This window comes from Glossina fuscipes, unplaced genomic scaffold (genome assembly GCF_014805625.2).
Source record: "Glossina fuscipes isolate IAEA_lab_2018 unplaced genomic scaffold, Yale_Gfus_2 148, whole genome shotgun sequence".
NCBI lineage: Eukaryota > Metazoa > Arthropoda > Insecta > Diptera > Glossinidae > Glossina > Glossina fuscipes.
In genome coordinates this window covers 1,175,797-1,203,754 of record NW_023998491.1, presented here as the reverse complement: position 1 = coordinate 1,203,754, position 27,958 = coordinate 1,175,797, and the positions used below count along the sequence as shown (strand labels likewise).

Genomic DNA, 27,958 nt, shown 5'->3' with positions numbered 1-27,958 from the left:
TGTTAGTTGATTTCAATATTTCATGTTTGACAACGGATTGATTCCAGTAAGAGATACGCAATGGACGACAAAACGAAGTAACCGGAGAAGTTTATGTAAGACAGAAATGTATTGTCATCTCTAGGCGACAATAAGCTGTACTTCTAATGCTATTTTATTGTGAGTGCGACCATTTTGCAGGACTGTTCTTATTGTTTTTATACCCATCACTGAAGGATGAGAGGTATATTCATTTTGTCAAAACATTTGTAACGCCCAGATGAAACCATCACAGGCCCCACAAAGTATACATATATTCTTGATCGGCATCAAAATTTTAAATTGATTTAACCATGTCAGTCTATACATCTGTGTGTCCGTCCGTCTGTGTAATGTCTGTTGTAAACACTCTACTGGCCGCAAGAATGAAGGTATCAACTGAAAATTTGGCCGAAACATTGGAAATGCTCGCACGCAGGTTGGTGTTCAGAATGGGCCACATCGCTCGAAGAGCATGTCTACAGTACCACGTACACTTAAAAGCACCTCCGTTTTTCCAAATGGATAAGAAATTGTTTTTTTTGCTCGTTACTCATAAGCTATATCAGATAAATGTACAAAAATTTATATGTTAAATGTCTGTCCATCTGTCCATCTTTCTGTCTGCGCAACTGTGCAGTATTTGTGGTAAACTTTCTCCAGCTTACAAATTTTCAAAAGAACACGAACGTGACTTAAACTTTTCCAATGGCACGCGTGCAACGTCCGCACGTCTATGCGACAAAGACTTCCATTTTGGAAATAGCAAAAATCAGCGGCGCCCACTCCATACTATAGAGCATGAAATTTTAATTGTTTCCTTTTTCTTGTCTTCTAACGGTGTCTAGTATAAAAGATTCAGTCACGGCCCGTATACGAATTTCTTACTTGCTTTTTTGGTTTATTGAGATTATTTGGACTAAGCTAATAAGAAACGTGGCTTATATGTTCGCTCAAAAAAAATTCGACAAAAATCTTCACTGCCTCTACGGGCGACAGTTCGTATGGTGGGATTATTTTTGTGTTCAGAACTGTTCCAACATGGCACATCAACTATATAAAAAATATCGCAGATGCAAAGCTCATGAAATTGCATTAAATGATTTTATTTAATTGAAAATTAATTTAAGTAAATTTTGTTTTTTTTTTTTTTCATATAAATTTAGTTAAATAATAATTTTTTTTGCCATAGTTTTCTTTCTTAAAATTTATTTACTGTTCGTGATGAATAGGGTTGATTTACTATATATATATATAAAACAATTATTTGCAATTTACTACCTAACGAACGAATGAAAGTCTATGTGTGACCTCACGTTGATATAATTTATGTATATGACGTACGTCATGTTACGCGTTTATAACGACTTTAATAAATGACACCATACAGCCTTTTTAGGCCCGCCATAACGAGTCTATTTAGGTCTATGAAAAAGAAAAGTATATAACGCGTAGAAGTGCGCAATAAAGACACCTTACAAACTTACAAGCGTACATAAATAATTTAAACAGGCATTCAATTGTGTAAGCTGTCTGCCGAATCGTCTGTCGTTTATTCAAAAATTAAATTCAAACACTTTCTCCTTACGGTTGTTAATTGTATGGATCGGTTGGATGACGTAAGATAACTGATTAAATTATTGAAAATTTTGTATTTATTTCTTCGATTTATTTAAAACATTCTACAGCTTTTTTTTAATGTTACACGTCTCCTTTTCGAAGGTTACATCAAGTGTGTGTGTGTGTTACTCTTCACGCTTGACGTTAGAACAAATCTGTTTCGGTTTCTGGAACACATTTGAGTGATAATGTTGACACATTTAAACCTTAAAACTAAAAATAATAGGTATCGAAACGTTTTGCCTAAGCCAACTACAACTACAACGTTTTTGTCTCCGTTCGTGTTTTGTTGCACAACGGAAGTATTACTTTACATACGCTTGCCTATGATCGTGTGATTCACAAAATGCAAATTTAACAGATGTTCACCGAGTTTTCACCATCAAAGTGTGATGTCACGATGATATTTAAAGAGTATTCAAGAGGCTTGGCGAGCGCGGTCTCGGTCTCCGTCATTGTTGAAAACAAATAATTGCCTTTGTTACCACGCATCATCTCGCGTATTTGACTCAGTTCAAACTTGCCACCACTGTGCCAGTGTACGTGAATGTAATAAATTTCATTATGAAAAGAAACCGCATAATAACTGAATTGAGGCGAAAATATTATATATATTACAGAGACGGCCGTTTGTTGTTAAAAAGTAATTTAATTAATATTTGCTCGCTTTTTATTTACTTAGCAAATATTTATTTTTACTTATCATATAAAAAAAAAAAAAAAAAGAAGAAAAATATTTAAGTTGTAAATATTTGCAACAACTTGTAGGCAAACACCAAGTTATATGGTAGCATTATCCCTCGTAAAAGTAAAATATACAGTGAGTTTCGTTAACATTGGGTTTCCCTTCATATAAGAAACGATGCAAAGAAAAAAAGAAAAAACAGAATATTATTAAAAATTAATATTTCTAGTCTTAGCTTTCTACTACGTTCTTGTACCAACGCCTTCCTGCGAGCATGGCAATGGTCAGGTCATAGTTTGGCTATGTATTGGGCCAATGGAGTCCGAAAGTTGGTGTGTATGAATGGCATTGTAAACAACTAGGATAGATTGAAAAAACTTAGTGATTTGGAAACGTTCAAATTCTACCAAGATAACGACCTTAGGCCTCTTCCTGTAAATTCCGCTTAATTGAAGAAAGACTCTTATATGACTGTTGCAGAGTGCTTCCCCAATCACCAGACATGAACCTCTTCACTAATATGTGGTATGAATTAGATCGGCGTGTGCGAAAACCCTTAATCTCTTCCATGCAAGATGTGAAGAATAGACTACAGGAAGAATGGAGTAAGATTCTTGTTTCCGACATAAGAAAAGTTATACAAAATATTAGGTTGGAAACTATGAAATTGGCGTAAAAAATGAAAAGCGCAATTTTTCAAAATTATTTATTACACACATATGAGTCTAAATTTTTGAGTTTATTTGTAGCACGCAAATCTTTTAACACCGCTGTATGCCTAGTTCCTAGTTTAGACCCTAGTGTTCGACTAGTTGTATGTGGATGGGATTCCACAGCCGTCCTTAATTCCTCGTTCTCAATATGGGCCGGTGATCTTCCTCGAGGCTCATTTATGGTACTCAAATTGCCAGAACGAAGCTTGTGGAACCAATATCGAGCATTTTCTTCATTGATGGATCCATTTCCGTATGCCTGATTAATACTTCTTGACGCTTGAGCTGCAGTCTGATTTAATTTATACTCGTATAAGTAGAATACAGTACATCACGTTTTGTTTCCATCTCGTTTAGGATAAAAATAAAATAAAAATGGAATACAAACACGAAAAAGAATTTTGCAAAATGAGTAAGAAGAACACCTTTAAGCTTTATAAATAAAAATATCGAGCGCACATTACAATGTATCTCTCTCAGCCGGCAGCAGAATACTGACTAAACAAAAAAGGCCCGTTTCATAGTTTTCAACCTAATGGATATGCGGTTTTTTACCTTCATATCCTTTGTTATATAAAAAGAATCCAATATTAATGAAGCTATGTTCTTGAACTTCTTGAAGTTATGTAATTTTCTTTTCTACTGCAAAAATGTTTTCTTGGTTTTTTCTTTTTTATATTCCAATATGTATTCCCTAGTCGTAGAAAATAGTAAAAAAAATTTTTAGGTTTCACATGCGTTTACTTTTTGACGAGCGAAAAAACCCAATTATTGTATATTATTAAATATTAATGAGATTCACTGTTAATGCTTGAACAAGAGTCAGTTCTTTAGTGTTTGTTAAACATTATGATTAAAAATAATTAAATAAATATATATTTGTATATATTTGTATAAAGGAGAGTGCGTAATGTTACGCATAAGTATTTTTAGTAAAAGAGAGCTAATTAACGTTCGTTAACAAGCTTTTCATATTGTCGTGCGTCTACTTTACGATTGAATTCCATTAGAAAATTGGCCATAACTGTTTGCATTAGTACTTCACTGTGCGCTCTTATTAAACCAAATTTCTTTTCTTTTTATATCCACCACTGTAGGATGGGGGCAGACTCATTTTGTTTTTTTTCAGCTACCCTATAAAATATATATATTCGTGTGATCAGTGTGAAATTCGAAGTTTTTTTTAGCCATGTCTGTCCGTTCGTGTGCGTTGTTGTTGGCACCCTCCTTCTCGTAAAAATAAATATATCGAGTTCAAATTTGGTAGAAACATCGGAAGTTTCTGCACGCAGGTTGGTATTGAAAATGGGCCAAATCGGTCAGAGCAGGAGCCTGTAGTGGAGCGCATACTGAACACAACTCCGTCTTTCTTAAAAAAAATTTGTGGGTTTTTGCTCGGTACCCGGAAATCATCAAAGTAAGAAGGCTACAACTTCTCAAATTTGCTTTGCGGCACACTTTACTCTCTAGGCCTGAAAATGGAACCAACCGGCCATGTCCCCACACAAAGTTACAAGTAACTAAATTTTTTTATTTCCAATTTTTCGAGCTTTTATCCTTATTTATCATAAGATAACCAAGACAGAATGTTGAAAAATATTGTGCACACTCTTCAAATGAAGATGTATTATTTGCCTAAAAATAGGTTAATTCCGTCTGGACCTAAACTACTTAATTTTTTTCTTAATAATACCAGCGATATGGGTATCAAATAAAAGAACTTGGAGAGTAGACTGCGGAAAGCATAGTGGTGGGTGTACGAGATTCGATCGCCGCCAAATATAACTTGTTTACTTGTTTGTTTTTTGTTTTTGTGCCGAAAAAGACTTACCGATACGATAAATCTATCTTAAATTTAATTAATCGTAATTAATAATGCAATTTAATTCTGGTTTTAATTATTGATTACATAAAAATTAAAAAAAAAAAAGAAAATTTAATTACGTTCATCTTCACAAGAGAAAGTCGTTGAGGCTATTATTAGGCTTTAAGGTGATTTCTCCTTTATATTAATAAAGGCAAACTTTAGTTTTTTCAAAGTGTTGTTCGTTCAATGGCGTTCCCGAATTTCATGTCCAAAGCATAGAGAATTTATTTTCGGGAGAACCATATCCTTTAACAATAATTTAAAATTTTCTACAATAATTTTTTACGTGGGAGATTAAAGCATTTCAGACATACATTGGGGAAAGAATATCTATAACGTAAAGTTAGAAGTAAAATTTTAAGGCTGTAAGTAAATTTTGAAGAGTTTCTGCAACCTATCAAGGGAGAGTATATTGAAAGACCTTGCAACTATTCCGGGTTTTATGTCACGGCATATACAATGTCAGCCAAATTTACTTTGGTGTTGCCGGAAGTGTCATTCTTCCTATTTCAATTAAAGAAAGGTATTATCGAAGGCGAAAGTCTTCGCTTGTTGCAGGTGATGAAAAGTGAGTGCTTTGTGATAATCCAAAGGGAGGCAAGCTTGAGTCGACATCATCAAAGCTTTCATTAATCGAGACATAAGCTGATCTTTATACATCTACATTCATTCATTTATACTTCTTCGCGCTGCACTTTCTCCGTGTTACTCTTTAAAATACACAAGGTCAAAGATCAAATGTGATCATGATTTCAAGAAAGTCGAAGCAATCTGAAAAGTTAAAAATATTTTTGGTGAATTTTCTGCTCTTGCCTTCTCATTGCTTAGAGAAAGCAGTGTTAAGAAACACAATTAAAATGAACCATTTTTGGTTCGCATTACATTACAAGCAATGTGACAGTAAAATTTTTCCAATTTTAAAAATGCGCTAATTATTCATATGGTTGGCCTTTTAGTTTCTCTTTCAACGTCCTTTAGGTGTCTTTCTTAATGTGATTTTCAAACCTTTAATTCTTAGAAATGGAAAGCTGAACCTATCTCTGCCAAGTCATAATTATATTATAATAATAATAATATTAATGATAGGAAAAGTCGCTTGTTTTGCAATGTAATACATATGTATAAACTACTTAAGCACGCACTTTGATACGAAAGCAAAGTTCATTGTATCTCGAGTTACTTACGAAAAAGCTATAAAGAAAAAAAATGGATATAACTATTAAACCTGTTTTAGTATTTTATTATATTAGCAGATTTACTAACATAAACGTATACATGTACATTTTAGTTTCTAAAACTGCCTGTAATTATTTTAATTGTTTGTAATTTTGCATATAATTCGTATTAAAAAAAAAAAAAAAACAAAACGAATTAGTCTTGAATGGAAACTTGCATACCCTACACTTGACATGATTGTACGGAAATATTCATCGAATTGTTTTTTATTTTTTTCTATAATTAATTCCATCTCTTTACTTAACTAAAGGCAAGATAATCTATTGTGCCCCTTACTTAAATTATCTTAACTGAGGCTAAAGTCATTCGAGTTAAACATGCCTCTTAAGCAATGCTGTCTTGTAGTGTTGAAGCACATGTGAAGAGTTTTATTTCTCAAAGTCCAAGATTTTAATTAGTGTGTATATTTGTTTATATATCTGTCTACCGTCACGAATGCCCACGATCGCAAAATTTGCGATGAAATCCTTTTACTGATACGCTTAGCTCACAGCCAGGTAGCAAACTTAAACCTGGCCGTAATTCACTTAGAAACACGGCGGCAATGAATAAAAAGCTGCAATTTGCTTTCGTCAGCAACAAATCGTTAGAAACATTTACCTTTCTGAAGGCAAAATTATCCGAATGAGCAGCCGAGTAGATAGGAATCACGACTATCAAATTTGTATACGCGGATTCAAATCTGAACTTGGTAGAGTTCACTCTGGTCGTAGTTATAGTAAGCGCTCAGTCGGTGAACGCATAAAAATTAGTGATTTCTTATTCCTCATCTCTATCCGACCATCATCATGGCACACGAACAAGGGAGATCTCTTGAACGATTAGTCATATATATATATATATATATATATATGTGTTTGTATATATGTAGTTTAGATAGATGTATACATATATAAATATATATATGCATGCATATAAACATTTACAAGCACCATCTAAAAATGTAAAATACATTACTCGCATTACTACTACACACAGCTAAAATCGACAGAACATAATCTAAAAGGTCAATTAGGAATATAAGAAAGATTTGAAAAAACCAGTTACGACATCCATGTGATCAAAAAAAAAAAAAAATAATTTATACAATCCTGATGCTATGCTATAAAGTGGAAAGCGTCAAAGATTCGATCTCAAGCAAATACAATTTTTTTTTTAATTGACTTTTTTTTTTTTTCTTTATTAAAATTGCGTTTATTCTCATTTTTCATTTCGTGAAGTCATTCAAGTGTAAAAGCATATATATAAAATATTTAAATATGAGAAAAATCTTATAATTTTAATTATTTCTTCAATTTGATTAACCTTGCATCGAATAGGAATGACTCGTCAAATCTAATGAAGCGTTAAAAAAGCTAATGAAATAAGAAATGAAAAAAAAAAACAAAAACTTTAGATTGAATTTTCTGATTCCTAAGCTTAATGTAATAAGATATTTTTAAATAGACTGGATGCAGGTCGTCTGCTAAGCAGGATGGATACCAAACAAAAATCTTGACATGTAGAGTTTCATGTAGATCGAAATTTTGCCTGGAAAATAACCAAGCAAGTTGGCAAAGAGAAAACAATTTTTCCTAAACCATCTCCCCCTCAGCTTGTTAGTTACATAAGTTTGCAAGTTACCTTATTATATATTATATATATTGAGTATTTTCAACTATAAAATCCCATTTTCTTAGACAGATAGCCTCACATAAATTAAGTTGAGAATTTTATTCTCAATCAGCAGGTTCCGTTGTCTTTAAAGTGTATCTGATAACCTTACAAATTGTATAACAAACTTTATATATCTCAGTCGGTAGAGTACAAAGTATATAAGCATTTAAATAAATTAAATTGTATTTTACTTTAGATGACAGACTGACAGACATTAATTTATAAAAAACAAAAACAACAAAAATTATTTCTATTTTCTACGAAATTATTAAAATACTTGCTCTGCGATTTTAGTTCATTTACCTCAAAACGTTCTCCTGTAAATCTGCAATGCGAGACAAGAGACGCTACAGGCCTAAAGTGCATTCCTTATTCAAGCTTTGGCTTTTTGAATGAAATCTTTATGGACAACACCAAGCTAATCGAACCTACTAGTTGAGAAAGTAAAAATTTTGTTCAGAACTATTCTTCATTCGCATAAGATTATGAACCTATTTGTTCGCCTTCTCTCTCTCTCTCTCTTGCTGAGATCCTTGTGGCGGCAAAAAACTGAAACTTGGCATATGCCTTACAACTACATTATCACCTGCGTTGGTCTTCAGCTTGATACAAATTTTGTCAAGAAAATTGTTAACCCCCTCGCCGGCAGTATCACTTCCTTCCGATCGCTCATGCATGCCCACATTCAGCAACATGATGTGTTTAAACAATTTCTTTAGAAACCCCAAATAGTTTTTATTTTTCCTTTACGCAATTGCTCCAAGTGGTACTATGTAACGAAAAACCGTGAAGAGAAGGCAAGACACAAGTTATTGCTTATAAACAAATTGAATTATTTCCTAAGAATTTTTAATAAACGGTTATAGGGTAAATTCTTTAAATTTCCGGAAAATGAGCCAATTAATAGAAATATATATATATATATATAAATATATGCAAGTATATATGTATATGCATATGTTCGCTTTAAAAGAGCAACTCTTTTATGATATGAGTTTTGTACAAGTTTGCTCACTATTGCATAGTGTGGTTAAAATGTTTATAATTCAAATGTGTGTTTAACTGTGTTTGCTTGCAGATCGTAATCGGTACGTTTTAACGGTATTGTGCGCTAAATTTAAATGCGAATTGAAAGTGACACTCGTTAGTGTCTTTCTTTCTGGTTCAAAGCAAGAGCAATGCATACGCGTTATCAATTTGCATTTTGTGCATTTCATAAATGAACATATGTACACATATGTGTTAAAGACAGTGAAACAGGGTGTTGCATTACAAGCACTCGTTAGGCAGAAAAGTTAAATGAAATTTTATACAACTCTGAGCAATTTAAGCCATCAAGTCTTGCATATTAAACAATAAAACCGGAAAAAGATTTTTCAATGACCACCAAAATAGGTCAACTGTAATGATAGCAAATATTTATAAGACTAGTGTGGGGTTACATATATCTGCGAATGAATTATATCTTAAAAGGCAAATGCTTGGCATTTTAATGGTTTTTCTTTTCTTTTCTTGTTTTTTTCCTAATTTCTCTTTTATATGAATGAAATGTGAAGGAATTATAATTCAATTAAAATTTGAATCAAAAATGAGATCTGATCAATAATGAATGTCCTTACTGCTTTTGTCCAGAGTGAATTCTAGTCAACTTAACCAACATTATTTGTGAGATCACATCTTTTAACCTAGTAACCTAGGTAACCTAATGTTACGAAGAAGCATTGCAAAGAAAGTATCCCTTGCTGTGAGTGAAGTCGCCAAGAACCCGTGCTATTTCAATACACATCATACTTTCGGACCATCTTTTGCAGGCGACTCCATCAGTACTTGCTAGTGTATTCCTATAAAGTGCAGGAGACTACTTGGACCTTGAGTACGTTCTCGCTGCTTCCAAAGAGAGAGTGATCTATCCATAAAAAAGGAGTGTCTTGCAATTTTATGTAACAGCGTAAATTATCTGACTGAAGTGTTTACAATCTTTTTTTAAGGCGCATTGACTAAGTTTAAGTTCCGTCCTGGAAAACTCCATTCCTGATTCAAAGCAACGGAAAGATTAACATCGACGATAAAGTTGAATATCCGCAACGTCACTATTCGAGGAGGTCAACAGGAGGCAGTGTATGAGGAGTTATTTCCATCAAAAGAAATCGTCATTAGGGAACGCTACAAACAAAAGGTGGTGTAAGCGAACCCAAAAACAGGCGAAATGTGTGAAAATTCACGATATCGTCATTTTTTACCCTCATATAACAAAACTTATTCAAAAAAGGGCGGTAATCTCCTACTTCTCAGCTGCATTTTCCAATTTTCTACTTCTTCTGCTTCACACTTAGCTCATGGCAAGTGACAATTTAAACCCTGTTTGAGTGGAGCTTCCATTTTTTTAATGATTCACAAAAAATTAGTCCTATGCTGAATAACATCATGCGTTCTCCGCCAGTAATTTATATTCTAGTTATAAGTGAACGATGCCTTAATATAAAGTTCATTTTCGCTAAACATATAGGCGAAAACTCATTAATCTTCCAACACTTAAAAATGTCTTTTGTTTTTGTAAGACACTCCCAGCTCATTATTAAGCAAAGGGTATCAAAGTGTGGTATTATTTTATATAGTATACGCAGCTTCCCCTAAAGTTTTTAATTCTTTTCGATAAATTTATGCGTTCCTTAAACAGAGTTTATTAAATCACATCGTAGGTTGAGCAATTACATTCATTTTTTCTTTCTGGTTCATCTTCATGACAGCGTCTATATCGAAATGTGTCTATCTGTCTTTTTCGTGCTCTTCACCGAGGGATGAACGGTATATTCATTTTATCAGAACATTGGCAACGCCCAGAAGAAAGCTTCAGAGACCCCACAACGTATCTACGTTCTTGATCAGCCTCAATTTCTGAGTCGACTCAAGCATGTCCGTCTGTCCGTCTATATAATGTCTGTTGTGAACACTCTCCTGCCGCAAAAATGATGCTATCGACCTTAAATTTGCCAAAAACATTGGAAATTCTTCCAAGCAGGTTGGTATTGAAAATGGGTCCAATCGGTCGAAGAACACGCTTATAGTAAACTAAATAAATTAGGAAAAAAAATAATAAAAAATTAGTTTTTTGGTCGTTACTCCTATACCAGATAAACGGACAAAAATTCGAGCGCATATTCTATGCGCGATGCTGTAGTATCTGTATAAAAATGGAAAAAGTTAACCACGTCTACCTAATATGGTAATGTATCAATTTTGCAATACCTCTATAAGGTTCGAAGCAAGCTTCAAAAACCACATAAAGTACATAAATTTTTTCAAATATGAGATGGACCTAAACATGTCCGTCTGTTCGCCTATCCATTTGTCACTCTGCGCGACTGTTAGCGAAAATGAAGATATTGCCTACAAGTTTGCAAAAAAATTTGGAGGTGACTTAAACTTTTCCATAGACACGCCTATAACGCCTACGCACATATGCAACAAAAACTTTTATTTTGAAAAATGAAAAATTCAGCTGCGCACACTCCGTGTTATAGAGCATGAAAATTGAGTTCTATTCTTTTTTGGCTTTCTTGGTATAACGGTGAGGCGCATAAAAGATTCGGTCACGACCGATTTTTTCCTACTTTGTTGTCCTCGCTTGACTAAGGCTTTATTGTAGAAAACAAAACATGGTTCGAAATTGATGACTCAAGGTAACGTGAGGGCAATCCTTACTTAAAACTGCCAACTATTGTTCTTTGGTAGATCGCTGTTACTTTCTAGCTCTGAAATCAGTTATTAGGTCTCCAATAAACACATCACTGCGCGAAGCATGTGCAAGACATGCAACGTATTAATCAAGATGTCATCACACATTAAAGACTAAAAGTTCAGCTTTCAATATTTGAGAAATCAATTGCGTAATCGAGAGATTATCGTATAGAAATATAAACAGACAAACGGACAGATCGATGACGACAACCCGATTGAATCTGCTATTTTTGATGGTGAAAAACAAAAGGGGAACATTCCCGTGCATTACAATAATTTTTGGCCAAATTAATAAACATCTCCTGTGGCGAGTGTAATAAACATTAACAACTGCTTACAAAACTCATTCACACACACAAAATTCTAAAATAATGCCAAGCACATGGGAGCGGACGTAGATAGCTGTTCGCTGTATTATCTTAAAAACTTATTTGTGACGTCATTTGTGATAAATTTTCAAATTAATGAAGTAATAGATTTTCATTTTAACACTGAACAGATGTTTTTTTCGAATTTTCGCAGAGCGAAACGCAATTCTAACGAAATGCTCTGCTTTCGAAAAGTCAATATAAAGTGTAGAATAAACAAATATTTCAAATAAGCAGAGAGTAGAGCACCAGGGATTATCCATCGCATTTCGTAATTGTCTTTCGAATAATAATGTATAACCATTCGTAGTGTAGCACAAGTCAAACAACAACATGCATACGCTATTTTTAAATGCAAACTAGGTAAAAAACAAAAAACAAGTAAGAAAATTACATTCGGTCGTGATCGAATCTTTTACACCCATCACCATTATCTTCAAAAAGATCAAGAACAGGAAAAGAACAAAATTTTCATGCTCTACAATACGAAGTGGGCGCGGGTGATTTTTTCTATTTTCAAAATTAAAGTTATTGTCACATAGGCTCGCGCTCGTTGTAGGCGTGTCCTTTGAAAAGTTTAGGTCACTGACAAATTCTTTTGCAAATTTGCAGACGACATCTTCGTTTTCGCTAACAGGTGAATGTTTAGCACACATACTACGCAGTTGTGCAGACAGATGGTCAGACAAACAGATTGACATGCTTAGATGGATTCCAAATTTGAAACTGACCAAGAATTTATATATTTTATGGATTTTTTAAAGTTTGCTTCTCTGCGGTAAAGATTTTGAAAAAAAATGAGATTGCGACAAAGTCGAACGATAGACGTACTATAGCATTGATCATGGAATATGCTTTCAAGTTTCTATACATTTATCTGGTATTGTTTATGAGTAATGAGCAAAAAACAAAGTGTTTGTTCCTTCTGAAAAACTGAGGTGTGCTCAGTTTGCGTGGTGTTTTGGGCGTGTCCTTCGATCGATTTGGAATATTTTCAAAATCAACCTACGTACAAGGACTTGCAATGTTTTTGTCAAATTTGAAGTCGATAGCTTCTTGTTTGTGGCCAGGAGAGTGTTAACAACAGGCATAATATAGACGGACGGACAGACAACTGGATAAACGTACATCCTTAAATCGATTCAGAATTTGATGCTGATTTAGAACATGTATATTCTTTGGGGGGCTTCTGGGCGTTACAAACGTCTTGACAAAACGAGTGCACTGCTTATCCTTCAATGATGGGTATAAAAAACAAACAATAATTAGCACATTTTGTACATCTCTGACAAGTTTGAAATCGTCATCTGCTCCTATGTTTAGCTCGTGTATAATCATTCAAGAAAAGTGTAAATGGTGTATGAACAAAAGACGAAAAATATTTACTGAACGGCATCTCAACTATTTGAAGAAAATCGATTACAAGAACAAGTTAAACGTTTAGCAGATGCCCAATCCAATTCAATGAAACTTGCTCGAACTAATATCAATCTGTGAATATATAATAAAACGAAGCAAGCTTAAGTCACTTGAGCTTCTTGCTGATTATATAAAGGGCGATAAACTTATGATAGAAATGTGGCAGAGAGATTGCAATTGAAGCGAAGAGGGCTCCTTACGCTTTTAGGAAGATTACGCTGCACTTTTGCAGGAACTGGAAGAACATACCGCCGCTGGATAAATGACTGGACTTGGTTTCGTATCCGTTTAACGGTCTTGAAACAGACCCATTTTTTATTATACCGATCAATTCACTTTTTGAATCGACCTAAGCTTCGTCTTGAAGTGGACCCAACTTTTATTGCACCGACCGACTCACTTTCTGAATCGATCTAAGCTTCATCTTGAAACAGGCCCTCCTGTTATTACACCCATCGATTCATTTCCTGAATCGACCTAAGCTTCGTCTTGAAAGGAATCCACTTCTTATTACATCGATCAAACTTGTGAATGGATCTAAGCTTCGTCTTGAAATGCACCGATCAATTCACTTTCTCAATTGGTCTAAGCTTCATCTTGAAATGGACCCTCCACTTTTTAGTATACCGATCGATTCATTTTCCGAATCGATTTAAGCTTCTCCATCGGTCGGTGTGTCTGATGGCTTTATACCGTAATAGGGTTTGCCACTAGCAAAATGTTTATTCGTAATTTTGAATTTGAACTCTTTAGAGAACATATTAGCACTTACGTCATTCAAAACATATTTAATTAGTTCTTTATCTTCAAGTACCTGTTTTCTGGTTTCAATTACTATGACTCCTATTAAAAGACTTGAAAAGACTCATTTAGGGCTTAATTTTATTTTCATAGGTGTGATTAGAGTATTTGTTAAACTTATTAGCGCTCAGTGTATAGTATACACAAGGTGCGGTAATAAAATCAATGACGTCATTTGAAAAAAAAAAAATCATTGAGAAAATATTCAAAAATATTTCGAAAATCAAAACAAAACACCAAAACATCAAAAGCTTTCGATTTTCGCCTAATGTTCTCAGGCGCACCTCTTTCAGTTTCCTTTTGTTGATTGAACATCAAATTTGTTAGTTTTTCTTAACCTAAAATTAAATTCAATCAAATCGTTAATAATATTTATAAAAAACTATTCATTATAATACAATTTTTTTTTTTTTTCATTCTAATAATAAAAAATTAATGATAGTATCTTGTTAATAAACATAAAAAAATAAAAGAAGTGAATTTAATATTTCTGAAGATTTTTAATATGAAATTTTGTGAAAAATTTTTAAAGCTAAAAATAGTTTTTAACGATTTCTCTTTTAATTAGAAAAATCTCTTTCTTCGAATTTCTCTACGCGTGTATATGCGCAAAATTTTCTCGGTGTTTCTGATTTTAATTTAAAGTTTATTTTACTTTTTCTTATGTTTCAACTGCACCCAGATAACGAGCCAGATTTAACAAATATGCCGCAAGGATTACGGAAACCTGTGTTTGTTTAATAAATTTTTTTTTTTTTTTTCTTTTAACTTTTCACATATAAATCAAATAACATTCACCGAAATCGCTGAGTAGACTCAATTTGAAACAAGTAAGAAAAGTATATTCGGCCATTACCGAATCTCTTATACCCATCGCCATTATCCTTAAAAAGACAAGAAACAGTAAACGAACTAAATTTTCATCCTCTATAAAACGGAGTGGGTGAGGGTGACTTTTTATCTTTTCAAAACAAGACTTTTTGCTGCATAGTCTTGTTGGCGTTGTACGCGTGTCCTTTGATAACTTTAATGCACTTACAAATTCTTTTGCAAAATTTGCAGGCGACATCTTAACGATGCTTAGGTACATTCCAAATTTGAAACTGGCTAAGAATTTATATATGTTATGGAGTTTTTGAAAGTTGTTTTTGCGCCTTAAAAAAAATTAAATTTTGATCCACTATAATATTGGGTAGGCATGGTCATTTTTTCTATTCTTGTACAGGTGCCATAGAATCGCCTTTAGAACATGCCTCCAAATTTTGATACATTTATCTGCTATAGTTTCTGACAAAACAAACCGAAGTGTTCAAGCTTACGTGGTACTGCGGATGTTTCCTTCGCCCGATTGAGCGCATTTTCAATACCAAGCTGCGTGCAAGAACTTCCAATGTTTTTGCCAAATTTGAAGTCGCTGGTAGGCAGAATAATGTTTGTAGCAGATATTATATAGACGGACACACGGACATGCTAAAATTGATTTAGAATTTAATGCGAAGCAACCCTTGTGGGGTTTCTGAAGATTCTTCCTGTTTCGTTTTGGCAAAATGAATATACCCCTCATCCTTGTGATAAGTAAGGGAATTATTCATATTTAAACTTTTAAGCGAACTTTAGAGATCCATTGATTTATGCAGACTCAAGACATTGGCGATTAAGTTCGACCACTTGTTGTAGACCTCCGCAAAAAAATGCCTTCCAAGTATTTTATGAAGAACTACATATATGTATAGGGCGCTCATCGACACTGTCTTTCTCTAAGTCTCTAATAAACTGATTTTCTTATTTGCCATAAGCCACGTTACAACCATCCACTAAATAGTGTTTATAAAAGGGAAAGGGCTTAAAAGAGTCAAAATACTTTATAGAGAATTTGCGAAATTATAAAAATTGCTATTACGTTATATGGATAGTTGTGGTTGTACTTCCCTTATACATTTATACAACTGATGGGAAATTGGTGTTTTACTATTTTGAAGACTCTGGCGGATAAAAATGCAATCCAGGATCTCTTGACTCGTTATTGGAAAAGTTGTGGTTCTTGACTCCTCGCCACTGAAGATTTGAGATTCCGATTACGATTTTTATCAAATTTTCTCCGTTCATTTAAGTTAGTTACAGACCTTACTGGCCAATATCTCTCTCTCTCTCTCTCCCTTTCCTTCTCTTGGGTGAAACTATATTAAAAGCTACTTCAATTTCTTCTTTTTTGCAGCTATGATGCGTAAACAAATTGCACAATTTTGCGATTAAATAAATTATGGATCTAGCTGATCAAATCGATGATTATATATGTTCATTTGAGGGTCTCGGTGATATAACAATGGATTCATTAGCGATATTTATATTTTTATGGGCGGTTTTGGCTCTGTTCTCCTTATGGCTGTGCAAATATCTCTACCAAAAATATTCGAAAGAGAAAGAGGCTGCCGGGGCGACTACACCCAGTCGTCAGAGTAGCGTTGGGCCCGGTACTGGGAAAGCAGAAAAAACTCGACTATCCGAACCACGAGAAATACAAGCCAGTAAAACGGATATGAAAGAGTTAATGCTAAGTAAGCCTACAGCAGCAGCTGGCGCAGTAGGCGCTGGAGCGGCCCGAAGTGTTAAAACCCCGACAGGCGCGCCTGGGGCAACTTCGATAAGACGACGAATGGTTAGACAGAGTTCAACGGGCCCCGAGAATATTAAAAGGCGATATGTACCACCGCCATCAAATGTCGTAGGACCAGAAACGGTGAGTTTTTTTTAAGAAAACTAAAGAAATTTTCTTCGAAAGGTTTAATTCATTAAATTGCTTATGAACTTTTAGTCTTCAGTTACTTGGACTAGTCATGTATTCCGTTGGCTTTATAGCGATTTGGTGATTGTTAATGAATTACTAATGTCCTGGGTTATTGCTCTAAACGATACCCTAAGGAAAACAACCGATGAGGTGAGTTACAATTAATTATAACGAATGCATGGAACGAATGATCGGAATGGAAGTTTAACTTATTCGAAATTCGTCTCTTACCATAGAAACTTCTTTGTTTTTTCTTTATTATAAGCACAAGCAATGTTGGCATTGCATTGCAATGGTGTTAGTGAAATTATGCATAAACAATTGATGACTACTTTTTTGAAAACCAGGTCAGCGGGTTCAAGTGTTGGTTTTATTGATTTCATTGCTTGCGGTTATAAATTAAAGTAATTTGTTTTTAATTAAATTAGGAAAGAAGTATTTTTAAGCGTCTAATAAATTCTTTAAACAATTGCCTTAGCGCTCCTTAAAACCTCTAGGACTTTATGAAGAATCTTCTTTTATCATTTGTAGCATTTTTTTTATTTTTTTTTTTTTGCATTTCTGAATCGATTGCAAAAACAAATGAATAAGAAATTTTCTAAAAGCCGCAATTAAAAGCTTAGTGTACCGCATATCTATTGAAGTGAATATGTGTCGAGTTTTGTTTGATTGGTTTTTATTCATTTGGTGTAACCGTCATCATTACGACTCGACGACACTGATTCATGCATTACAATCATAATGAGAGAAACCTCAATACAAAAAAAAATGAACAGAATATATAAATAAAGTAAAATTACGTAATCGTTTGTTTTCCAAGCTAATTTGTAGGCTTGACTGAGTGTATTAATTAATGGCATTTTTCTTTTCTTAAATGATACGTATGTGTAAAGGCGACGTCAGTTAAACATATTGAGAGAAATTCTAAATTAAATTTTAAAACTTTACTGACATGATTTTGCCTGCAATACTTAGATGCTTTAGGAGTGGAGAGCATCCTAAAATCACAGCTATCGCTCAAAGTTTCTCAAAAAGACTAAAGATTTTAATTAGATCTATATATCATAATTAATAGAAAGAAGAAGAGGAAGCGCTAGCACTTTGGTTCACATTTTTTTCCTCGCTTGAGGCTTGGAATGCTTTGCTCATTTCGAGCATTCTTTAAACAAGGAAGCAGAAAGAAGTTAATAAAAAGGATGGGCGGAAATCTAAAATAGGAATTTATATATCGAAATAATATATAACAAGTAAGAAAGTTATATTAGGTTGAGGAAAAAGAAATCCATTATTTTTTCGGTAGATGGCTGCACTGATAGATTTCTCGTAAAGTATCGATCAAACAATTTCAGATTTATGCTCGTTGAAAAGGTGACATCGAATCTCGTGCACCCACCACTATGCTTTTCGCAGTCTACTCTCCAAATTCTTTCTTCCCATATCGCTGGTATTATGAAGAAAAAATTAATTCATCCAGGTCCAGATCGAGGTGGAATTAGCCTATTTTTAGGCAGACAATATATCTTCATTTGAGGAAAGTACAATATAGTTAAAAACATTCTGTCTTGTTTGCCTTATGATAAATAAGCATAAAACGTCAAAAAAGTGAAAAAATAAAATTTATTTACTTGTACCCTTGTGTGGGCAGGGCCGATTTTCTCCATGTTTGCACATAAAGCGTAGAACGTTTCGTAAAATAAATTTGGAAAATTTCAGCTTTCTAACTTTCTGAGTAACGAGCAAAAAGCTACAAATTTTTGTTAGGAAAAACAGCTTACGTTCCACTGAGGACTTCTGCTCTGGTCAATTTGGATCTTTTTCAATACCAACCTGCGTGCAGAAACCCCTAACGTGCAAATAACAACCCACACAGACGGACGGATATGGCTAAATGGACTCAGAATTTCACGCTGATCAAGAATAGATCTACTTTAAAGGGTCTCTGAAGCTTCCTTTTGGTTGTTACTTGTATTATAAAAAAAAAAAACAAAATGAGCATATCCATGTTGTAGATATAATGAAACTCTTATCAAACTTCCGTTTCATTTCTTATAGCAAGGAATTATGGTTGAAATAGTACGTGTTTTACCTGACAGCCCCGCACCCGGCTTAAGCAACATATTCTGTAATGCCGATGAGAACAATCCAGCTGATATGGTAAATGAAAATTCTTTGAGTTTTCCCGAAAAAAAACTTAAACTTCTTTCCCAATTCTTTGTCTCTAGCTGATTACTTTCGATTGTGATGCTATGCCCGTTCTACAAATGAAGACGATGCGTCAAAAATCGGGTAAATTCGAAACATCTCATTATAAAGTAACTGTATCCAGATTTCGTGCTCGCATGGCTAACGCAATGAACTATAATAGTTTGAAGGGTGATATGCGTGTTGAAGGATATCCCGATGTAAGTCTCGCTCAAAATGATATTTTTAATGATTTTTATTTGATTTATTCACTGTAAGGTTGGCCTCTTTTGTTTTAGATACGTATTGCCATGAACACCGTAGGTCCAGTTAAGGCCATAGATCCCGAGGATCAACAATTTGAGTCAGAAGCTGCTGAGATACTAACTCGGGCTCTGCGCGATACTGTCTATCCGGTGGATTTCTCTATGTTTTCGTCTTGTCCACGAGCTGAAGTCGAACCCACAGATTTGCCAGTAATATATCCAACTGGTTTTGATCCAATGGCGGTGAGCTTAAGAACACTGAGAAGCAAAAATTCTATCAAATTTTTTTTATCGAAAATATATGCATAAAAATATCCAAAATACATACACAATTGTCAACATTACATATCGAAGCCCTCAACACTTCTCTTTGTTCTTGACACCCACCACATGCCTCAAGTTTCTTTTACATGATTCTCACCAAAAACCTAAAATACGCCTTTGAGTGTTGATAAGATAATAGATTAACTAAGGGATTTTCAACAAAATTTGTTAAATTAATTTTTTTTTCTTTTTACTTTTAATTTCATTTTCTTTTTTCTTTCTTCACAGGGAACTTATTTTTACAATTACTAAAAAAAAAAAGAAAAATTTTACTAAATTTTAACCAAATTATTTTATTAATTTAATAAATTTTATGATTTTTATTCATTTTCGAGACAAAGGCTTATTTTATGTTTAAATAAAAAATAAAAATGCATCTTCAAAAAAAAAAAAAAAGAAGAAGAAGAAAATATGAAAATCAAACTCATTTTAAATCATTTTGCTCATTACATAAATACTTCACTGTGCCCCTCCCAACTCAGAGTCATCCAATGGATTCCACGAACCAGCCCCAATCGCGACTTATGACTAGTGCGAACAGACGCCTACTGGTGAAAATTGTTAACGGCGAAGATCTAAAAGAAGCCAAAAATCCTTATGTAGTAGTGGAAATGGATGAACCCGCACAGAAAAATCAAACTGCAGCAATGTCCGGTTCAACTCCTCAATGGAATGAACATTTTCTCTTGTAAGCCGCAAATTTTTTTTTATTATTATATTTTAAATATTTTTAATTTTTTTTTTTTTTTATAACCAGCGACTTGTCATCTCAATCGGCAGAGATACTGTTTGAAGTTTACGATAGTCCAGCTAACGCTTCAGATCCTCCAAAGTTTTTAGGTTTAGGTTTGGTTGGTATCGAAGAATTGGCTGTGGGTCCCGCTTTGACTCAGATTCTTACCTTACAACCGCGTCCTTATGAAACACAACCAGTTTACGGTAATATTACAGTCGATTTTGTGTTTATTGAGGGCGCTGAAGTACCTGCCTTCGCCACCAGACCGCCCTATAAACTTAAGGAAGCTCTGCACATTAGCACCCCGGCCATTACCGAGCATATGAAGAATGGTTCTAATTTGGCAGACGCTGCCGTACGTGCCTTACAAGAGGGTGCCTTCCCTGCCGCTACGGGTCATCCTAGTAAAAGTACTTTAATTATACATAGTGTTCAGAGGGTAAGTAAAATCAAATAAGAAATTAACGCAAACGAAACAAACGAAAGAAAAACAACAACAAAAAAAAAGCTATATCTACTGTTAGGAAACAAATTTGTTCATATCTATAATAGGCGTCCAATGATCATTATAGAAACCCGGAAAAAGAGAAGAAAGAATTCGTATACCTGTTTTCACATTTATAATTACCTTCACCCGCAGGCTCAGCTTGCTCCTTGTTCTCTGCTTTGGTTGAACTGTTTTACCGACGATTATATTCGTAGCAATTTTGAGAAGTACAGTTTCCTCGAATATACTTTCAATCACCCACTGTTAACATAATGATGTTAACATTAGCATTCACATTGCTTTTGAGGATAATTTATGTAAAACTAGTTTAGTTTAGGATAAGTCCGGAATTCGCTAGCTCAAACAAGCTCGAACTGACATTGTGTTGTCGTAATGTTTCAGTTGGCTCCTATCGCTGGCTCTGGAAAAAATTGGCTCCAGGCTTTAGATCAATGCCTCTTATAGGCTGCAAGCGGTAACTCATGTTTCTCATGTTTGTCCGAAGTATTAAACGTGAGATGCAATTTTTCTTAAATGTGAGACGGGTGGGTGCAATCGTTATAACCATTATACTCTACACCACATTTGTATGCATATTCTGTGGGTATATCAAGTAAGTGCGGACGTACGTAACACGCGGAAGACCTTAAGACAGGCCCATCTTTCATTAATCGATTTGGAATCATAATCTGAATTGATCTAAGACTGTTTATCTGCCTGTCTGTCCCGTCTGATGTCTGTCCATGTAAATTTGTGTTTCAGTTACGGGTTGCAATTTTTGAGATATTTTGATGAAATTTGGTACTTGTTTGAAAATGATTGGGATCGGTCCACTTTTTTGATCGCTCCCCATACGAGGCTCTATTCTGAAAAGTCGTTTTATGGAAAAAAAATTGAAATTTTTACAATTTCTTGGCAAATGTGACTAAGTAGTAGTATTTCAGCATTCCACATTGGTATGAAAACTTTGGACCAGGCGGTGTAATTTTTGAACCTCTTCTCATATAACGAAAACTGAAGTTCATACGACAAAAAAGTATAATTATCAATGCTTCACGACCAAAATTATATCATAACAGTAATATAACATAAAAAACTGAACTGTACCAAATGTGGACTATATCGGCCTATTTCACGGAAATACGAAAATTGAACCTTTGTAGGGCAGGAAAGCCTAAATTTTTAAATCAATATGATGAGAATTAACCCATAATAGTAAAATAACAATAATAATAATTGTTGAACCTCTTGAACGCAACCATTCTACCGGAAAGCAAGGCTTCATTTGCAAAAGGGTCTAATTTATAATATACAGTCCCATAATAATAAATTCCTATAAAAATAGGGTATATTTTTTTTGTTCTATGGTAGAAATAAGAATTGTGCGTGTGATGTAGACTATTTAATAGTCGGCCTAGCCCGACTATAATGTTTGCACTTGCTTTCAAACTTAACTTAAGGGCGATCTATTCGAAAGTGTATGCCACGTTTCGGTCTTCGGTCTTCTATTCATGAGCTCGGCTACACAGATGGGCGACAGTCCGAATGGCTGACATAGGAGGCATAGGAGTCGTCAAATCGATTGAGAATCTTCTAAGAGTAATTTTTCGATTCCATTAAACGCATAGCAGATTTCTGTGATGGGATAATAAAATGTGGAGTATATATCTATCCTTTTGCAGGAGGGGCAGGGCAATAATAAGACAAAAAATTATTAAGAGATGGTAATCTATGCTTGGCTTATAAAGCTTTTTTATTCTTTTGTTTCTTTTCATTTCATTTTATTTTTACAAAAACACTTAAACGCCTATGCTGATTGGATTTTAAATAGAATTCCAAAAACTTAAGTGCATTTAAGGTAAAATTTGTTTTCTTCTTTCAATTTTCTAAAATTTTCAGTTAAATTTCAATTAAGAAATTTTCAATTTTGGCTTTATGTTGCTTTCATAACAATAAAATTCTCTTAAACACTAACGAAGCTTATTATCTTCTTGTGAAACTAATTAATTGATGTTTTTTGAATGTGTTTTGTTTGACTGCTTAATTAACCTTTGTTCTGCAAACGAAAAATTAAAAAAAAAAAAAAAACCACAAAAAAGGTCGAGTTAAACAAAGATGGTCAAATGGAAGTAATTGATGATGAAGTGTTGAAAGCGACTATAACGGCAGACGATAGCTCTTCACAACAACAAAATCAACAAACAGAACAAAAGAAGAAAATCGAAAGCAAACTTTCGACAGATACCACAGATGAAATAGAGGAAATTGTAGATGATGTGGCTGATACTACGGACGGTGTTACAGAGTCTGCCAATGCCAATGAACAAAGTGCTTACTCAGCGCAGAAAACAGGTAACGACAGCGCTTTAGGAAACTCCATAACAGAGGTAAGTCGACGAACAGAATTCAAACGCATTCGAAAGCAAAAGTTTTCTTAATAATAAGTAAAAGTTGTTCAAAAGCGATTTTTCCGATCGATAATATATATCCAAATCCAAATTTATTTCATTTCTCTCTATATTTATAATTTTTTTATTTAGTTTGGCCAACCGAATGCTGCGTCTTCACCTCAAAATGGTCACAACAATAACATGTATTCGTACAACGGTGCTACCAATGCTGCCCAATCTACTCTTAACAATAATAGTAATTTACCCCGTAATGGCGATGTTTTAAATACAACTACAACAATAAATGCAACGGCGATGACAGCGCCTGGCATCCCAGCCAATCAAATTGATTTGGATGAACGCGGTAGGAGTAAGAAACGAAATTTCTTTGGTACCTTGAAAAAACGTTTAAGTCGCTCTAAGACACGCACCCATTCAGCTGATCGTGGCGTCTTAACGTCACATCATAACAATAATGTTGCAACCCCTACCGGAACACTTAACGGTGATTCACGTTCATTATCTGTCGATCGTGCTGTTTTATCTAAAAGCAATTCACTTGGTAATTACCCGGTAATCCATCCACGACATGCACCTCATCATTCATATTTGCACAAACTAAACACAAGATCACTTCATTACATACCAAGCGCTCGAAAGAAATTAAGAACAACAAAAGCAAAATTGTTGCTATTAACTGCATAGTACAGTAATTGGTTCATGTATTGGTTATAATATACAAATTTTTTGTTCCAAAGAGAAAGAGAAGATTAGAAAAAAAGAGAGAGAGAGAGAGAGAGAGATCAAGTTTAAGAATTTTTGACTTCCATAACATGTATGCCTATTATAGAAAGTTTTTAAGTTCAACTTATTTGACACTTGACCTAAGTCAGTTTAACAGAAATTTTAAGGAAAACATTTTATGTTAACTGTTCTTATTCACTCAATATCTTTTGCTTTAGATATTCCGTGTAAAATCCCGCGACTCTCAATTTTTTTGATAATCGAGTCGACAAAGGAAACAATAATATTTATAATACAAGTAAGAACTTTATAGTGAGGCACTATATACCCTGGACTACTTCGCCTAGCACAGCTTTCCACTCGTACAAAAAGTACGCATTATTTTCATGCAAAGCCACAATTTTTAGGAAAACCCGCGTATTGGAAAATTACGCCTTCTCTCAATATAAGGGCTTGCTGTTCGTGGTAGCGCCTATATATGCTAGGGTTAAAAAAAAATTGGTCCTATATTTCATACCGTTAATTTTGCGCTCCAAGTGGTGTGAAAAAATCGGTGAAAAAATTGTAAGAAATCCATTATAAGAGTGTTGTCCTTCCTTTGTCATTACTTTGTCCATTTGATCTTTCGAGGCTGTCCATGGACGGAGAATAAGTTAATGCGATTAAAACTAATTGTAGCCAAAAAAAGGAGACTTAAGACGGATACACGTTCCAGATCGAGTGTCTTTGCACATAAAAAATCAACCTACGCCTTTTCGAATGGTTTTCGGTTCACTTTCCCCCGTGATAGCAGTTTCTGTTCAGTTGTCCCCGGTGGCAGCTTCGTGACCCAAGGCAGTATACCTAATATCTCCTTGATTCTTTCAAGTCACACACAACGTATAGTCGACTTTGTTATTGTCGACGGTAATATTCCGATTACTGCGCGCCTTGTACATCGTTTTTATAAACTGTCCTTAGAATTAAGAATAAGTAACCCAAAAACTATGCCATAAACATTTCAGTAAAATAAAACAAATATATTGACAACTTATCCCTATACTGGTGACGCTTTCATATGAAAATGTTGACATTTTAGTCAGATGATAATATGATGAGATAATGAAATGTGTGAAGCATGCATTTGAAGGCGTAGAAAAGACTGGATCTTCTCAAGGCTCAATATCTTTTAGATCTGTAAATAACATTTTTCGTGCAATGAATTTGTCTGAATCTATGTAAGCAGATATGTAATGAATATTCCTTCAGTTCCTCTCTTTCTTTCTGGTTTTCTTTTTCCCTTAGTCACAAAATCATTAACATTTCTAACTTCTTCTCATCTCTCTATTATATACTTTTATTTTAATTTTCTCTTTGTTATTTGTTGTTTTTTCCTTTTCTTTATATCTTTGTATCGTATATTCTCTATCTCGCTCGTACGTTTGCTCAAACAAACGTTTCATGTTGTTTGACATCGATTTAATTGTTATACCCAACAATAACAACAACACCATCCACAACACACATACATTTTAAATGTTAACTAACTGTGTTTAACTGTCTAACAACAATAACAATAATAATAATAACAACAACAACAACAACAATAAATATTAACTGTATGTATGCAATTTACACGCACTTACTCTCTATGTTCACTAATCTTACATACATTCGCTTGATGTACTTACCACTCGTGTCACAAACTTATATAAAATTTTTGTAATTGATCTTGCAAAAATATATATATATGTGCATATATATATATATATATATATCTATTTTTTGTTTAATTTATATAATTTAATTTATTTATTTTTTATATTTTTTCTCTTTCTCCCCATTTTTCATTTCATATTGATTTTTTTTTTATATATATATCTATATATATATATTAAATTAATATATGCGGTGATTTTTTAAAATCTATTTGTTTAATATCTCGGTGAATTGGTCTGTTTGTAATAACTTATGGTTATGAAAATTGGTTTTTAATTTTTTTTTTTTTGTTTTTTTGTTTTTTTTTTAACTGAATTATTTAATTGGATGTTTTATGTAATTATACATACATGCATACAAACATATATATATACGTGTTTGAATCAACTTTAATAAAAATAAAAAAAAACAAAAACATAAACAGGACGTCGTACGGGTTTATCGCCCACTTTAGATCATTCAAGACGTTCTTCACTTTCAGAGTCCTCAGCTATCTCAGGTTTCTCTTCAGCCAGCACAAAAACTTATATACATGAAGCATCCACTTTGGTGCTTGAGACTATAGAAAATGGTGTCAAAAGGTAAGTTGAATATTAGTTGATAGTTGTGCTTGTACACCCATCATCCAATATACGGTTTCGATAGGCGTCAACGATTTTACGTTAACTTTCCGAGGCCGATATTTAAGTATAGGTTTTTTCCCATAAATGGAACCTTTGTAACTAACTACGCTCGGCTGTTTAATCAATTTATGCCCATGTTATTAAACTGTCAAAGTGGACTCAATATCCTCAGTATTTAATTCAGATTATGTTTGCCTAAAACTATTATAATAATATCTTAAGGACCTCTAATACGTCCTTTCCGATGTTCGGAACGATGATGGGTGTAAAATTTGTTTTGTTTGTTTTCTAATATTTTAAGATTTTTTTTGTTTTTGAAAATATCCCTCCAGGCATTTCATTGTGCCCTTGAATATAGCACAACGTCCCCGATGGCGTCGTAAGGGCACGAAACTGCATATTTACAATGATCACACTTTCATTGCTAAGCATTTAAGCGGGTTTGTATTCAAACTGTTTATTGTTTATTGATTGATTAAAAAAAAATAACATTTTCTCTTTTCCTTTCCCATCTGCCCCTTAGAAGCGGCTTACAATGTTCAATATGCATGAAATCGATTCCACGCCGACCGGGTAAACAGGGGTACGAAAATAAATAAAATAACAAAAAAAAAAAAAAATTATAATATCACTAATATTAATTAATAGGTACGAATGTCGTGACTGTCAGTTGATCTGCCACAAACAATGCCACATTCGTGCACCGCAAGCATGTCCTAATCCAACCGTGCTCTCTATGGAATTGTAAGTATCTTTGACTTATTCACTTTTCACACTCACATTCCTAAAACACATAATTTTGTGTGAAATTTTTTTTCCAAAAATCTTTATTAATTTATTGATCTTTTTTCCTCTTTTTAATTTTTCATTCTTTTAAAAAATTTAATAAAAATTAAAAAAAAAAACAAACAAACAAAAAATGCTTTACATATACAGAACCTCACTTCCGGTACTCACAGAAAATGATTTAATTTAATTTTTCTAAATAATTAAATATATGTTTATTTTGAATATCTTTATATATATATAAAAACCGAAGCTTTTCAAAGAACTTTAAATCTTTATTTCGTTAGAATATTTAATTGAAATTCTTATTTTCAAAGAATTTTTTGCAATACTTTTATATTATGTTAGCCTTAGTATGCACGAATTGCTCAAAAACGAATTGCAAAATTCTTTTTAAACACGTTCTGCCTTAGTTTTTACGCCAATTATTTTTGTCATTACATATATATTCGCCTTTCGCCTTTGGCTTGCTTATTTCTATTAATATCACCACGCAACAGTTTTCTATATATATTTTAAAATGAGATGGGGCGCAAAAACCGCAAAGGCGTTTCTGACGAGGATACAATATATCTGCTCAAGGTCATGTCTCTAGACCCATTAGCAAATCTACTATAGATCGATATCGATTCAATCGTTCGGACGTTCGGACAGACGTTTAAATTGCTCACTGATTCTAATAATGCACCTACTTTCTCATTGGAAGTTTATTAATACTTTAATTATGTTTCTCTTCACTAGTCAAGTCTTTAATAGTCAAAATTTTCTGCACAGATTCTTTACCTCCTAGTCCGACTTAGTTTCCTAAGCGTCTTTT

The 27,958-nt window shown here is 33.7% G+C and overlaps 1 protein-coding gene across 21 annotated transcripts in view; it reads left to right on the top strand.

Annotated features, from left to right (window-relative positions):
• The window catches only part of LOC119641413, a 47,303-nt gene that overhangs the window by 16,521 nt on the left and 2,824 nt on the right, over positions 1-27,958 (top strand). Inside the window, exons 1-16 of one of the 21 annotated variants that reach the window (XM_038040067.1) lie at positions 14,740-14,951; positions 16,337-16,858; positions 16,934-17,056; positions 18,959-19,060; positions 19,129-19,308; positions 19,387-19,596; positions 20,160-20,365; positions 20,435-20,852; positions 22,732-22,758; positions 23,000-23,287; positions 23,441-23,852; positions 26,157-26,313; positions 26,688-26,795; positions 26,879-26,938; positions 27,004-27,099; positions 27,292-27,304. In XM_038040067.1, coding sequence (XP_037895995.1) covers positions 16,382-16,858; positions 16,934-17,056; positions 18,959-19,060; positions 19,129-19,308; positions 19,387-19,596; positions 20,160-20,365; positions 20,435-20,852; positions 22,732-22,758; positions 23,000-23,287; positions 23,441-23,852; positions 26,157-26,313; positions 26,688-26,795; positions 26,879-26,938; positions 27,004-27,099; positions 27,292-27,304 — 2,877 coding nt within the window. In that variant the 5' untranslated portion in view covers positions 14,740-14,951; positions 16,337-16,381. The other 20 variants (XM_038040069.1, XM_038040085.1, XM_038040086.1 and 17 more) reach the window with 20 other exon arrangements.